Raw genomic sequence first — 17,749 nt, forward strand, 5'->3', positions numbered from 1 at the left:
ACAATCCAAACACCTATTAGTAGTGAACTGGTTAAATAAATTATAGTACATCAATAGAATGGATTACCATGCAGCTTTAAAAAACAAAAACAAAACAAGTAACAACAAAAGAATAAGGAGACCCTTTATATACAGGTAACTCAGAACAACGAGCAAGGAGCAGAATGCTACCTTTTCTTTAAAAAAGACAACATATCGTGTTTACGTCCATATGTATAGTATGTCTCTGGAAAGATACAGAAAAAATCAGTAATAGTTGTTGCTTATTTAAGGAAAGGAAGGGAGGCCTACAGTCTGAGGTAGAAAGACAATTCACTGTTGAATATTCTTTTGTACCATTTGTACTACGAACCATGTGAATGAACTGCCTATTAAAAAAGTAAGTTTCAAAGCAGAAAGAAAACATGAGGCTTCTACAGTTTGGGGTGCATAATTAAAGATTATTTTTCTTGTTTGTTTGTCAATTTTTAAATATAAGGCAAAACACAGATGACGAAAAACCAAAAAATGGTCCTTTTAAATTATATTACAAATAAGATTTACCAAAATACTTGTAACTGATGAAAACACAAATATTAAGTACATAATAAATTACTGAGTACTGAAGATGTCTTCATCTACTTCACAAATAAGCTGTATCTCTCTTAACACACTGCAAATATTTTGTCAGACTGAACTTCCTGCTTGGAAACAAGAGGATACACAGGAAATACAAAAATCACTATTAGAATGAATGGGGAAAAGCTAAGAATTTTTCTTTTAAAGTTATTAAAAAGTAATTTCCACACTTGAAAAATAAGAGTCAAAGATTCCAATTTTACACCACTGTGCTTATAATTACTATGCATAGGAAGTGGAGATATTTCATGCCTTCAAACCTGCAGAAGCACAAACAAGATTATACCTCTCTGATTCCAAAGTTATTCTGTATATGTTATTCTTTGAAATGGTTTGGTATATTTGCAAAATGCATCTGACAGTTAAAATCTCCAAAGTAAGTCAGGTTACCATTGTTTGAAAAATGTAATTAGCAGGTTAAGACAAAATGACCTCCACATTTCTGATACTAATATACGATAGTTTTTAAGCTTTCCCCTTTAATATAGGAATAAAAATGTAAATTTATTAAGTTTTTTTGAAAACATTAAAGCAGACAGCATATGTAAAATATTTAGATTGCCATAGAATAGACATCCAAAAATGGCTTTTACCTTCCCCTTGCCTTTTCCAGGGATTGAAAACTAAATTACCATTAAATAAAACAATTAAATGAGCTCTGATTTGACATCAATTTTTCAGGTTACTGAGTATTTTTCATTTGGGGTATAAATGATATTTTTAGACAGCCTTAACAATAAGATGGGGGCAGTTAGTTAAAAAACTTAAACTTACACCAAAGAAGACACAATTTTTAAAGTTCTTTTGTGTCATGGAGTCCTACTGAAACAGAGTAAGTGCCCAAACAACAAAATAATCTTTTAAATTTCATCAAACACAAGAGTAAAATTCTAACAATAATCCCAAGGGCAAAGACAGTCTTAGTGGGAAATAATATTCAAAAGACTGCTTTACCTCAAAGAAAAAAGGGTCTTTCAGGCAGCTGAGAGGCCACTTTCTTCAAGTCTGTTTCTGGAATGTGGACATCACTATACACAGACACACTCCTTCCCCAGGACATCCTGCCTGCACACAATAGCTACTGACAACAACTGAATGAACTGTGGTCACTATTTCCAAGCACGGAAATTTTACTATCTATAGACACAAATTTCCCTATCTAAGTTAAGATACATGGCACTTACAAACAATCTATTAAAAAACAAATCTGGTTACTAAACATTTTTAAAAGTCATAACAGAAGCTATCCATTTCTTCCACTTTAAAGACATCTATATTTGTTTCAGTGCTTGAAATACAGAAAAAAGAGAACCATGCAAACAGGATAAACCTACGTCAAAAGGTAGGGAAGGCAGTTCTTAAGTATATGGATCACATTTAATGACAAGGTTTTACTTTCTCTGCATGCCTTCCCCCTTGACACTTGGCCTTGGCCCTCTCTACGTATGAGTGTGTCCATCCATCACGTCCTGTTTCTCACATTCAGACTTCTTATACAAGTGCCCTGTATCACAGCCCCAGTCTCGCTCTAGCCTGGATACTGCCCACCTGACCTCTCAGACTCTCCATACGTAATCCCTCCCCCGAAAGAAGCCTTTCGTTTCCTTACTCAACCTATGGTGACACTTTTTACAGTTAAATTATTTGAATTCATACTATCTATCAGACTGACACTAACACTGACAATCACTTCTTAGAAACTGACACTTATAAAATTTCGTAACATCTTTCTCCAGATCATCTCCCTACTTCCTAGATGTTTCTCGGGCTCCTCTATCTTCTCTCTGTCCCTGGATCTCATACTCAGTCTTCTATTTACTCTGCACTCTGAGTTGGTGTCATCCTCTCCTACCACCACCTACATATCAAGTCCGCATGTTCAACTCCAAACTTCAACTTAACCCCTAACATTCAACTTGTCCTATGTTTCCCCAAATCAACATCCATGCCATGCCCTCTTCTGGTTCCACCTCTGCCACAACCCAGCTTCTGTCTTAGATCAGACTGTCAGCCCTCATCTATTATTTCTCACAGTCTCCTAACTGAACTCCCTGCCTCCATCCTCAATCTTTATATATTGCAGCCTAGAATAACGGATTCAAACAACTTTTGGTGGCAAATCATTTCATCAAGGGGTAATGTCCTAATTCTTATTTCTTTTAGCACATGTACTGTATACACACACGTACATGTACACATATATACACAAAACATACACATACATGATAGACTTATTTTACAATTTTATCTTCATTTTTCCACATTTTAAAATAAAGTTCCAATTTAGTCTTCTTTTTCTCCATTTGGTTCCCTCCTTTAAGTGGAGTCACTATAAATGGCCATTTTTCAGCATCAATTGTCCTCAGATAACAAAGACTTTTTGTACACTAAAAACCTACTTCAAAAGAGCATACACTCTTTAAAAAAACTCAAAAAATCTCAAACGTCAGTTGTTTAGTTTATTTCAGTTAGTATTTTTAGAACATTTCCTGCCAAATAAAGTTTTGATTTTTGAAACAGAGTTTTAGGTGTGACTTAGTGGGATATTTAAATATCAAAGTATACACAACTCCCACTGGTACACGTCATACAGATGCCATGAGAGATGGCGCTACAGTCGTTACAAACCACAAAACATCACTTGGATCCCTTTTGCCTGCGTCAACCCACTGTTAGTATTATTTTTCTTACCTTTCAGTTTTGTAGTAAGCATTTCTGCAGCATTTTGAAGATCAACAGAATTGAGGTTCTGATGTTTACTCATTACAGACTTTAAAACACGAAGAAGTTCGTCCAGACGTATATGAATGACTTCTTTAAAACAGTCTGAAGGAAAAAAAAATTTTAAATTTGTTTCCCAAACAAGTGTCAGGAATCTAAACTAAGGAAGAGTATTTTGAAGCGCATTTCAAGCAGAACCAGTGGTTCCATAATTTCTGCCTACTATGTGTTCACTTATATTTTCACCATGGCAATTATATGTAATTTATTTAGTCTTCAAAATATCCATAATCATTTTAATTCATTAAGGATTTCAAAGGCACTCACAGTCATGGTCAATTTAGCACGACCTTTTTCAGCTTTCCCAGTCTAAATGTGCTCTCCAGATTTCCCTGGAGGCAACTTTATAATGTAAGTTTTTCCTATCTTACAGTTTTTACTATCACATACTTTTAAATATATATGGTAACAGAGTTAAAGCCCTACAATGTCTGCTATATTAACTGGTATTAAACAGCAGTTAACATGTTAAGTTTCTGTGTTAGAACTGAGTCTTTGCATTAAGATAGTATCAGATATTGGAAATTAGCAACTCACAAGCATATATATATATATGGACCACCATCTGATCTGCCTATTTTTAAAAACTGTGACATAATTTACATGCAATAAAGTGCATAGATCTTTATACGGTTCAATGAAATTTTGTACTTTTTAGAAAAATTAAATTAAAAAGCTCCAGATTTCTGCCTACTCTTGAAAAATCAAAATCTGGTTATACCAGGCCTCCTTGGCCACAAACAGCTGAAACAGAGCAGCACCGCTCACTTCAGTGTGTACGCTTTCCCAGTCCCCATCTGTCTACCTCTAGCCTACTCTACCATTTACACCAGCCCTCACCAGAGGGACACAGACATTTTGTAACGCCTGGAAATAAGGTGACCTTATACTTTTTCTTCCAAACTAAAATATCTAGCAAGAATAAAGGCATGTCCTACTCATAATCATGCCAGCACAACAGGCACGCTCCTAGATCACCATCCCAGGCAAACCAGACAGTCACCCAAACCTTTAAAACCCTGAAGTAATCCTCAAAAGTATGAAAAGACAAGCACCTTAAATATAATACTCTTATGTAATGTTCTTTTCTATAACCTTACATAGCACTCCTGTTTACCAACAGCACATTTATTAAGTGCTTCCTATGTGCTAGACACTGTTAAAAGCACTTAAAGCATATTATCTCATTTAACTTTCACATCAATCCTATTAGGTAGATAATTTAAAAAATCTCCATTGTACAGATGAGAAAACTGAGACACACCTATATTCACCAAATCAAAATTTGAACTTAAAATCTGAGTAATTCTAGAATCTTGGCTCTTAATGTTATCCTCTCTCCCTCTTGAAATAGCTTAAAAAATGAGGAAAAAACATTTTTAAAGTGTCATTTTATAATTATGTGATTAACTTTTTTCAGAAATGTTAACAGATAATCACTGGAAAGAAAAACTGTCTACAGGATAAAAAATAAAAACTAAAAATTCTACCATCATCTATCAAATATTCCATTTATTACTGGCATTACCAAAAGAGAGAAATGTGTAGTATTAGAGGAGCAGGCAGGGTAGGAAGCTGGGTATATTAAGGCAAAGAGTATTCCAGGAAGAGGCAAAGAAGGATACTTCAGATAGTGATGGAAGCAAAGAGGACAGCGTGCCTTCAGGAAAAAATCCAACTCATTCATCCAACAGATTTTAATGACAGAAAAAGAAACACAGGAGATTTGGTGCTGACTTAAGCAGCTTTGGAGATGAGTGGTGTCCACAAGACAACGGCAAAGGAAACGCACACACGCCCTGTACTCTAGTTGATGAAGTGTTTCCAGTGAGGGGTTAGGTTAACAATGCTGATAACTGCCCTACATGTATACTGGAAGTGAACAACTGCGAGCCAGGACTCAGACTGCTGGAATGGAAATTTACAAATAAGCAGGGAGAGGAGGCTATAATGATCCATGGAGTGACAGATTAGATTTGGATACTTCAGTAAGAATTCATGTTTAGCTTAACACATAGGGGGACTACATACAGAAATGTTTATAGACGTGTGTGTATACACAGGTTAGTACACACACATGTATTTCTTTGCTCTGTCAGCTGAGAGGGCCTAAAAGAAATGATGCCCCAGTAGCAACAAGCATACTAGCATCCTGATCTTGGCTTCTAATACCATTCTCCAATAAGAGGAACCAGGGCTCCTTAGAGAAATGGCTGGTTCTAGGACTGGGTCAAAAAATATACGAGGTGAGTTACGAGCATCCTGTAATGCCAGAAAGTAAGAGCTGAGAAAACAAGCCTTCATATTGCAGAGGGTATGCCAACAGCGCACAGGAACCAACTGCAAGAGCTCCCAAAGCCAAAGCGGGAAAAATGCGAGCAGCAAGTAAAGTAGTGCTGGATTATAACCCAAAGTATAAAGTAAATATTCATGAATCCATGCTGATACAAATAAATGACTGAATAAATTAATAAATGAAAGGAAAGCACAACTCTCTTGTATAAAAGAATTCCAAATGATTTCTACAGATATTTTGTCCTCAAGGAGGTGAATGAAGCATGTGCATAGTGCCTTTCTTCCTAAGAGTACAATATGGAAAGGGGGACAAGAGGACTAAATTTACACTAGACAGACTTGACAACCGCTCAAGGCAGGTGATCAAGGTCACCATCAGCAGTAATAAATCATGTTCACAGTAAGTATTCTTGACATGACATAATGAAAACGGCACTTTATATCTGTTATATCCCTCTCCATGTCCCACAACCCCAGTCTAATCATGAGAAAAACATCAAATTCTAATCAAGGCACATCCTACAAAATACCCGACTTGCTCTCCTTAAAAGGGTCATCAAAAATGAGGAAAGTTTGAGAAGCTGCCATGACTAAGGAGAGCCTAAGGAGACATGATGATTAAATGTAGTATGGTAAGATCCTCGAAGGAAAAAAGGGCATCAGGAACAATTTATGGAAATCTGCATAAACTATGCGCTTCAATTAATAATAAGGTATCATTATTACCAAATATTGGTTCATTAACTCTTAACAGATGGAACAGACTAACGTAAGATGTTAATAATGGGAACTAGGCATACAGGTGTCTGGGTACTCTCTGCACCATCTTCTCAGTTTTTCTGCAAATCTAAAACTGTTCTAAAAATAGTCTTTAAAAAATGAAATAGAAATGAGCAAAAGATTTTAGAAAACTTACGTACTGTTGGAATTTTTCTCATAAACACATATTACTTTTATAATTAAAATTTCATTTATAACTTTTTAAAATTCCTAGGGGAAATGTAAGCATGTAATTTCAAGAATCATCTTAATTAAGTGATTATTACCTACTCTGTTTTGTAGCCGTGCAGGTTAGTCTGGTAGGTTTACTTAGCTGAGGCATGTAGCTTAGGGGCTGCTTAAAAGCACAGTCTCTGGAACCAAACTGCTTGAATCTAAATTCCACCTCCATGGCTGATAAACCTTGAGCAAGTTACTTAACCTCTCTGTGCCTCAGTTTCCTCACTGATAAAAAAGAAGACACTGGTAGCTACGTCATGGGGTTGTTGGACTAAATGAGTTAAAAAACAAAAGGTACTTAGAAGAGTAGCTGGAACATAATAAGCCCTCTGTAAATGTTTGCAGCTATTTTCATTAGTTTATACAGAAGCAGAAACAGGTTAATAACATAGGTTACGGCTGAAATGGAACCTAGTAGCTTTGAAATAAAAGAAACTTCTGGGACAATAATACAATCTGAATAGCTATAAGAAATGACATAATTGTATCCATCCCCAGTTTTGTGGTGCAAAGTCTATTCTTTATTGTATGTATTTTATATATAATATATATAACTAACTGAAGCTAGTTTATGGTAATACTTCTGCCCACTTATCAAAATCAGGGCTGAATGCCTCCCTAGTGTCATGAAGACTTGTGCTGTCCTCTTTCTGAAGCTTAACCTATGTTAGCCTTAAAAAAGAGGAAGGAAAGCCAGTCATTTCTATTCCCTACTCTGAAGTTTCGCAGTAAAAGCTACAGACAATACACTCAGGGAATGCCAAGTAAAAATACTTTTGAGATCTCAGGACAAAAGAGCTTGATTCTTGTGTGTCAACAACCACCACCAATATTCAAAATTAGTGCCGAGTATTAAGCAAGAACTACAAAACACTAATGGTTTAAATGCTTAAATAAACCAAGGTAATAAATTCTGGTCTTCTTGGAGTCCAGAAAATTAACTATGTGGAAATAAATATATTTCAAAATTATTGTATGTGTTTTTTATATGGTTTTCACTGCTCTTAGTATTAATTTCTAACACAGGGAACAGTAAGAGATACAGCCCACATTAACAAAAACTCTTTGGGAGTAACAAATACACTTACAGTATGGTCCTACAATATTCTGGCTAATGAAAAAGAGACACTAAAGTATTCAATATCTTTTAATAACCTTTAGTGAAAAAGGACATGAAAACAAATGTATGTACATATATATGTATGATTGGGACATTGTGCTGCACATCAGAAACTGACACACTGTAACAGACTACACTTCAATTAAAAAATTTTTAATTTTAAAAGTTAAATTTCAATTTCATTTTACATATAAAATCTAAATTAGTAAATTACTTAGAAATAAAATAGTAATTAAGAATATATTTTATAAAAATATTTCTATACCTATCAAGTTAAATTATTAGTCATATAATTACAAGATAATTTAAAAATTCTATAGTGGCCATATTGTAAATGTAATGAAATTTAATTTATACCACAAAGTAACATATATACAAATACTATGTTTAACCAGTCTTAACACTAGTTATATAGAAAACTCCTGTATCCTAATGTTGGCTTGTTTATTTACCATCCCTGTAATATGAATTTTAATTTATTGTTTCATTCACTGGTGCCATTTACTTTCTGCTTCATTCAGCTTATCAAGTAAGAACAGATCAGTCAGTTCCACTTTTTGGTTCTCATGCGTTAACACAATACCACAGTGTTTATACTGCAAACACTTCATGGAAATGCTTATGTAAATAAATGAAAAAAAAAAAAAACATGGTGTTTTCCTTGATTTAAAAAAAAATGACAATAATTTTTAAAATAAGTCTAGTTAATTCAGCTTAACCCTTCTGGGAAAGCAATGAAAACAAGAAGGAGAGAAAAAGTTTCAGAACTTATCATTGGAAACTCACTTTTTTTCTGTAATGACTTCTGAATTTACAGGATAAAAGTGAAGTCTGAACAGCAGCTTTCTTTATCCAGCCACTTAGGTGTTATAAAAATAATAATAGCTGACATTTTAAACACTTAATTCTAAGCACTTTACATATATGAACTCATTTAATTTTCACAACAACCCAATGATGTAGGTGCTATTACCTCCTTTTGGCAGTTGTAGAAAGAAACTGAGGGAGAGAGTATTAAGTAACTTGCCCGTGGTTAGACACAAACAGTGGCAGAATGTGAAGGATTCCACCTTGGGGTTCTGGCTCTAGAATATATGCTCTTAGTCACCATGATGTATCACATGGTTAAAGAAGTTATAGTTAAGTGACAGGTACCCTGTGTGTCATTTAAGGGGCCTTAACTTCCAACTGAACATGCCAGTTACTATTATAAATGATGTTACATTACATAAACCATTCTAGATAAGTGCAGAAGAGGAAATCTCCTAAGAGCTGGCACATGTGTAATAAATGAGCTACCTGAATTTCATAGTTCCTTCCTCAAAGATTCATTTTTACCTCCTAGGCACTAAGCCATAACCCATGAACATTCACATTAGCTTTTCCTAAATGATAACCATTAGAAATCACTTCTAGAGAGGTTTACTGCTAGAAGAACACAGCAGGAGGACATATTGGAGACTAGCAACTTGATGGTTCTAGTATTTCACAAAATTTCTTGGCACACTATAGAGGCTGAAAATTAAGTAATACTCATCAATGATAAAATTAATTCTCATTGGAATTTGCCTGAAATAAATGTACACATCCTCCTGTATATTCACTCTGGATAAATCCACAACACAGGATTTCAATTAAGACTTTGAAAATTTATGCAGAACTTTCCTCTTACAACAGAATATAATATTTAATGGCATTAAAATTTTTACTTAATTCCTTCTGTTCAATAAAATCTGCTTTAGGAAAGTTAACATACCACTCTGACTATAGTTCTGTCAAATTTAGGACCCAGAATTCATCAAAAGTTATCATTTATGAGATTAGTTACATTTTTATAAAATAAAAGTGATACACTCTTAAACTGGAAATCATTTTTTGAAAATTAGAGAACTATTTTACCTGAAACTGATGATAAAGTATTATCTTCCCTTCTAGACTATTTAAAAAACAAAAAAGAAAAACAAGGCACCACTGCACCACTGTCCCAACAGTAAACTTTTATTAAAATCTATTTTTAAAATAGTATTATATAATCAAAAAGCTACAAGAAGTATTAGACTAATTGTCTAATTTTCTTCAAATATATATTATAACTGCAATGGACACTTCCAAGCATTGAGTATCAGACAAATTAAGCAATTTGCACTACTCTTTCTAGTCCAATTAAAAACCCTGCACTTTTCAAATTCCCAGTGTTTGAACTTCCTTGAATGGTGTTCCACCTGGGAATGGGAAGGTATGTCACAAAGACAGAGTATAAGATTATTGTATAAACTAGAAGAACATTTATAAACGTGTTCTTTGGTGTTCAGAACACATTATTTCTTGGGCAGGAGCAACAATAAACCTGAACTGGTACTTAGACTGCACACATATTAATCTGCAGTCACGTGCCTTCAGCATTTTAACATAAGATGCAAATTTTGCCCCTGTAATTATTCATAATGCACCTTAATGACACTGGATAGAGATCTAAAACTTTGAATTCCACATCTGCTACTTATATAAGACTACAGGGTAACCTCCCCCTGGAAATAAGCAGTGGACAGAGAATCAACAAACTCTTATCATTTATCCTGTCAAACAAGTAAGTGTCTTCACAGTCCTCTGATCTCCCACATTAAGCTCTCCATTTTTATTTGTAAATAAAAACAGTAGACACGAAGTGCATACATATCTTTACTCTGTTAAGGGCACAGAGTTCCTTGGCAGGCACTAATTTTCGCTAATCAGTTCTCAATAACTACTGTAATACGAGCTTCATATTCTCACTTGGGAAATTTCCATGAACACCATACTTAAGACAGTTATCATAAAACTCACAAAAAATCCTGTAGAGTGGTAGGAGGTGGATGTCCTCTAAAATTCATTATGAAGTTTGAAAACAAATACTTAGCTGTCTTCTTCAGCTCTGAACTGTCACTATTGTGGACATTGAAGAATTTCCAACTCTAATCAATTTTGGAATCACAGAATTACAAAATCAGTAGTCTCTGGTGTAGGCACCTCATTCTTAACAAATTATAAAATGACAAACCATATTCCAAAATTAGTCAACAGCAAAACTAGGCCTAGAACCTATACTGTGTGATTCTCTTTCCTGAGCGATCTCTGCAACCTCCTACTACCAATTTCACCAAACTGTATAAAACGTCTAGAAAAGTGATCTGCTAGTTCAAATCAAAGAACTACATGAAACCTACACATTCCAAAGGCAACTTAAAGAAGGGGATTCCAAATAGATTCCAAAAGTTTCTACTTCTAGGGAAAACTGTCTTAAATTTGTTCCAATGACATTTTCTAGGTTTTCTTTCCATGCTACAGAAATCAAAAACATTTATAGCTTAAGAATTCATCTCATTATTTTGAGACTGATGAAAGTCAAATGTCTATACCACCACTGTTCAACAGGAATTTCTGTAATGATGGGAATTTTTATATGTTCACCATCCAAAATGGCAGCCACTAACCAGAGGTGGCTAATAAACCCCTGAAATGAGGCTACTGCAACTGAGAAAGTGAATTCCAAATTTCAATTAAATTAAATAGCCACATGTCTAGAGGCTACCATACTGACAGTGCAGATCTAGATAAACTCCACGGAAAACAGAACTGGTTAATGAAATAATGAAAACTGAGCAGTGTTTTTAGAGTGACTGCCATGTGAAGTAGCTGAAAATAACCCACCATTCTGCATTCATGACTCCTGGGTTCCAAAGGAAACCACTATTCATCAACAATAAGAGGTTGATGAAATCACATAATCTAAATTATACATACAACTCATCTGTGAAATGGAGCTAAAAGAACTTGCCTTTGTGGGGACTGTGTGATTAATACTGCCTGTATATAAAAGTACTCTGTGAAATGTAAAGCACAATTATACGTCATCTCTATCACTAGTTCAGGGAAAGGGAAATGTGGCTATAGACCTATCACAAAGCTATTAATCTAAGCCTTGCCTCAACAACACAACTGACCACCTGAAACAACAGTCAAGAGATTTTGTACTTCATTGCCTCACGACAGGCAAAGTACATAAAGAAAATGGTATTCAGATTACACCAAAGATGATCTGCATACCCACAGTCTATATTCTTAAAAGCTAACTTTTCAAACAATACCAAAAAATTGGCATCCTTTTTCTTAAGGAGGCAAAAGATAAAATACTGGCAAGGCCACGGACACGATACTGACAAGGGTCCCTTACTCCAAAAGAAAAACAGTGGCCAGCTCTTTGCTATCTGGCCACATTTACAACTATGGTGGTACTAAAGAACGGAAGTCCAGGGATATTTCTCAATACCCAGAAGACAAAAGCATGGCCTGTGTCTATGTCCAGGAACATATGTAATAATACCACCTTAAATAGTTACAGAATTTAAACTTTTTACCTATTTTTCTGAATATTACATTTCATGTGATTTTTGTAATAATTATTAAGTAAATAAGGTGTAGTATGAGACTCTTAACAAGCTAAAAACATAAACAAGCATATTATTATACAGCATTTCTTATCATTGATAATGAGGTTAATTTATATGTTCATATATACTCCCTTTAGGAAAACAAACAAACAAAAAAGCTCTATCAATTCAAATAAACTAAAGAGTATATTTCCAGATTTTGGTAACAAGGTTCCAAAGACAGAGAAAACAAATTCTTGTTAAATCCAAGATTTATTCTGAGATGGCATTCATAAATCCTTTTAACCCTGACTGAAGAACCAAGTATTAAAATCGATCCAAAGATAAATGAATGAAAATCCTCTGGCCACTGCTTATTAATGAGAGTTGGTTATCCAAAAGATGGTTTTTACATTTTTAAATCAATTCATCAGCCATAAATGGTAAGCTTTTTTATTATTAGCAATACAATCAAGTACTTAAATTTTGAAGTACTGGTTTTCTTATTAAATGTGTAACATCCTTACAGATTTTTAATATTACATTTTTGTAAAAAATACATTTCCACACATCCTTTTATCTCAAAGGGTAGTCTCCTTTTGCTATCTTATTACCAATTTTCTCTTTTCTCACTTAGGATCAGCTTTCAATTCTCTTCCTTCCTAACCTACAAACTGTCTACTCACAAACTAAAACTCATTATTAAAACACTGTAGAGATAAGGAGTGGGTCCAACTTGTTTTAAATTACCATCATTTTAAATCTGTGAAACAAGGGATAAATATGCAAAATGAGCCTTTCAAATGATATAAATCTCCTGTGGGAAACAAAAACAAATAAATATCTTAACTAAATCTTATTTATATTAATAAAAACTTATTTAAATTGATACATTAAATAAAATCAGATTTTACCCTAAATTGAAGTAAATGATTTGTCAACTAATACATCATTTTAAATTTCAAATTCAAAATTAACCAAGTTACATCAAAAAGAATAAATTTTACTGTATGTAAGTCAAAAAGCAAATTTAAAACAATTAACCCAGTTAAGGACAAATCTTTATTACAAAGGTATGCTTCTTTAAATAAATGGCAGATGTGTTATTTTAGTAATAAATTTGTTACTAGTATTTAGAACAAGATAACTTTATTACCATTTACTTATTCATAATTAGACTTCAAAATCAAGCTATTAAAATGAACAGGAATGTAGGTAAATCCTTTTCTAAAAATATATATATATATAGTCTCAGAAGAATGACTTATGTGACTGTCATTTCAAGGAAAATTCAAATACTAAAATTTTGAGGCTACAATTCAAGTCCAGTTATCTAGGGCATTTCAACTTGAAAATTATTCAGGTTAGAAATAAACTCTTAAAAAGAGCGTTTAGGACAAATACAAGACATGCTTTTAGTTTCTGTTCTTCAGAACAAATCAGAAAGTGAATATTTAATTTACACACATAGAAAGTATTTATTGAAATCTTATAAACATCTATGAAGCACCAGAAGGTCTCATCTAAGTAACATGAGGAGTCCTCATTTCCTGCACCCAGACACACCATTATAACTATGGACTGAACTACTACTTACTATGAAAGAATGGGAGTATATTATTAATTATCATTGCCATCAAATTTAGATATAAAAGAGGCACAGAAAGTTGAAAGACTTGGGTATTAACATCAAGTCAGGGAGTACAGATGTATATAGCTCTTTACTTCAGGAGAATCAAGTCTCATGCCTCGTTAATCCACTTTTAACTAGACAGAGAATAAATTCTGTGTTTACCCCTTAATTGAAGAAAAGAACATCAGAACATAATTTTGATTTTTGAGAACAAAAATTCACTCAAATCAGTGATTTTAGATTAAGTTTTAGGAACAATAGAGAAAATTGAATCCAGGCAGAAGTATCAACAATATAAACTTAAAACCCTAGCCTTCTTATTAAAGACCAATCAATGCACTGTGTTACTATTAACAAGGAGGTTAAAATCCCAGATTTCTAAAATTTGCCTATGTCAAATGCGTCCAACTTCTAAAAACCAAAGACTGATCTTCACTTTTTGCATTCTTGTTCTCACACTTAACAAAGTTTCTATTATGTATTGCACTGTATCTGATTAAAAAATAATTTACTCTGTAAAAATTAAACATTTGGCAAAACAAAAACAAAAACAAAGACAAAAACCCATAAAATAACTAAAGCAGACTACCCTGTTCCCACCACTGTGTGCACACTTGTCTGTAGCTAGGATGGCATTTAAAATTTTACAAAGTACCCAGTAAGGATGCTAAGGGAAAATAGTTGACAAACCTGAAAGAATAGCTTCCTTCAAATACAGTAACATATGGGAGAACTTCCTGATGTCATCCACCAGCTCCTTGATGTAATCAGGATCCAAAATGGAGTTGGAATTTATGGACTTGAGCCCCATTTCAGAAGCTGTCACATCAGCAGAGAGTTGGCCTGATGTCAAAACACGTTTTTTCTTTGTCTTTTTCTGTTTGTGAGCAATCATCCTTTCATGGAACAGTCAAAAGAACTGAAATCCTTAAGGGGGCAAGAAAGAAAGAAAGAGAGAAACACAAATGCTATATTAACCAGGGGATATTTACTAGGTTTTCACAAACAGCCCAAAACCCACCTCAGCATTCTATTAAAAAAAAATCCTGTACTACTTAGTAACTTCCATTTATTAAGTGCCAGTAATCTTGACAACCCTATGATATGCAAGCTACTATTCTCTTCATTTCACAAGTTAGGAACCTGAGGTTTGGAGGGTAAAAGATGTGCCTAAGTTTTCAGCTGATACATGATGAACTGGTACTTGAATCCTGATCTGCTTTGTTACCAAAATTCATGCACCTAACAAACTTCTTAACTCCTAGGGTATAAAATTTTTTAAACTGTAAGTTATTCTGAAATGTCACTTAGTGGAAGGACATAATCTCCCTCATGGCATCACCTTCAAAAATACATATGAAATATGAGCTTTGAAAAAAGAAAGACCTGTTTTCAAAATCCCCCTCCATCACTTACTACGTGTGACCTGACAAGCTGTTAATCATCTATTCACTTTGGTATGCTCATTTGTAAGATGGGAATAACATCCTGACAACACCTACATCATGAGCTTTTGTAAGCATTAAAAGAGACAGTGGTATAGAAGTGCCCAACACATTAAAGAAGTTTCAATTACAGTTTGTTCTTAAATATAATGCATACTCATACACACACATATTCTGGGTTATCACCTTTCATCAAGAATATTTCTTTGTTAAAAACAAGTTCTAAGGATGTCCACTAATCTGAAACACCTGGATTGGTTGAACAAATAAATGTATGATTACTGGAGCAATATTTTTGGTAATTTCAGAATGGTGTAATAAAAACACAATCTTTTGTTATAAGAAAGATAGACATTTGAATCCTGGCTGAATACTTTCTAAATGTGTGACCTGTACAACTGCTTACAGGCTGTGTGAAGATTAAAAGGGAACATAAAATTAGAAGACTACATATATTAAAACACCTAAACCTGGCAGATAGTTGGAACTCAAGAAAATCTTAGTTTGTTTCTGCTTCATCCTTTCATTTTACCTTTCCAGAATTAAAAGTCCTAATTTTGTCTATATCTCTTGAAATCAAAAAGGAAATGACCAGAGGCATTAAATTAGCTCAAGCATTATCATTAAAACAGTTTTCAAATGTTTTGTCTTGAATATTTAGATAATTTCAAAATGGTAGAATTACTAAGGACTTCTGTGAAATTTATAATAGAAAGTTTTTGTAATATTTATTTCTGGGTCACACATAAGATATATTCTTTCCTATACCTCGCCCAACTCTAGATTTTTTTCCCTAATCTACAGCTCTTTAATCTATCCAATTCTATCTCTACTACACACTATGTGAATTACCATCATTTCTTGTCTGAGCTATTGTTACTAATTTCATAAAGATCTCTCTATATCCATTCATGTCCCACTCCAAATGTAGTGAGTGAGTACATTTTCAAAACATGACTCTCATGTCATTTCTCTGCTCAAAACTCTTCCAAAGGACAAGTGAAAAGCTACTCTACACTACAAGGGTCAACATGAGATCTGGCTCCTATTTATCTCTGCCATGTCCTCTGGAGTCACAATTCCTACTCAACACTCCTGCCACACACACCTCATTCTCATTCTTCCAACAATTATTTGTTTACTGCGACCCACAGTAGGAAATAATTTTACATCATGAGCCAGTATACACATTAGGTATGTTAACGTTTGTGTGCGGTGTGTGTGTGGTAATGCACAAACATAGAACAGATCCTGGCTAAGGAGCCAGGTGATACACGCAGATGTTTTCTATCTTCTCCCATTTCGTTTTTTAAAATGCTGGTTGCAATCCACCAAATTGGTCTCATACTTTTAATGGGTCCTGTCCCTAAAACTTGGAAAACACCAACTACTGGACTTGGGGTCCTGTCTATCTGCAGTTCCATTTGCCTGGACTATTCCTTCTTTGTTTACTCATTCTGATCTCAGCTCAAAGATTATTTCCTCAAAGAAATCTTCCTGGACCTCCCTCACCCCCATATCCACCACCACCACCACCAAACTAGAAAATAATCTCCTGTTAGATGCTTTATAGCATCTTACACTTTTCATCACTGCACTTTCTGAAGTTCAAATAGATGATTCATGTCTCCCTATCTAGACTATCACCTCAAGGAAATCATGACCCTGTCTGTCTGCTAACCATGTGTTCTCTCCTTATAGCACAGTGCTTGGCATATGAGGGATGAGCAACTTAAAACTGTCTGCAGCATGAGTAAAGAATTTGCAGAGTGAGTAACGAGCTTTTAAATTTGTAGAGTTTCAATTAATTCTTATAGAAATAAAAATGGTTAACTCTGGATTGTTGGGAGTGTTTTGAATGGAAAATATACATGTTTTTTAAAAATCTATCTCTAAAATAGTATTTTAAGAAAATAAGCACATGACGTTCAGTAAAGGCAGGGGTATACAAAAGTGAACTCACAGGTGGATTTCTAATATTTTTTCTCTACTTCTGGTTATCAAATAAGGTACCCCAACACCTCTCTAACAGCTTTTAAAGTTCCTTTATTCAATACTGTTGATCTCAAATTATTTCTAAAAATGTAATTTCTACATTTTATCTGGTTTCAAACTTATCTAACATTAATCCTTAAATATGTAGATAACTTCTAAAATGAACTCAGGACAATTTTAAGGGCACTATTATTATACCTAAGTCTCCCCTCCAACAAAAACAAACAAAACACTCAAGTGCCTTGTTTGGGCAACTCTTTTAAAATCACTAATTGAGAAGACTATTAGTTTAATTTATCAATTTTGCAGCTTACTTAATAAAGTCACTCTGATCAATTTTGATGGCTTTTAGTTTAAGAAATTAAAAAACTGGTCACCACCACTGGTAAAAAGATGGCTATAAAAACTAAAGCATATATCACAAGTCTCAAATAAAACAATTCACCTATCTCAGCAA

The 17,749-nt window shown here is 34.0% G+C and overlaps 1 protein-coding gene across 2 annotated transcripts in view; it reads right to left on the bottom strand.

Moving 5' to 3' along the window:
• The window catches only part of ARHGAP29 (Rho GTPase activating protein 29), a 67,208-nt gene that overhangs the window by 35,835 nt on the left and 13,624 nt on the right, over nt 1-17,749 (bottom strand). For both annotated transcript variants that reach the window (XM_032487123.1, XM_032487122.1), the window contains exons 2-3: nt 14,543-14,779; nt 3,310-3,444 (exon numbers count right to left, since the gene is read on the bottom strand). In XM_032487123.1, the coding sequence (XP_032343014.1) occupies nt 3,310-3,444; nt 14,543-14,747 (340 nt within the window). In that variant the 5' untranslated portion in view covers nt 14,748-14,779. The remainder of the gene's footprint in view (nt 1-3,309; nt 3,445-14,542; nt 14,780-17,749) is intronic.

Source organism: Camelus ferus, chromosome 9 (genome assembly GCF_009834535.1).
Source record: "Camelus ferus isolate YT-003-E chromosome 9, BCGSAC_Cfer_1.0, whole genome shotgun sequence".
NCBI classification, from domain to species: domain Eukaryota; kingdom Metazoa; phylum Chordata; class Mammalia; order Artiodactyla; family Camelidae; genus Camelus; species Camelus ferus.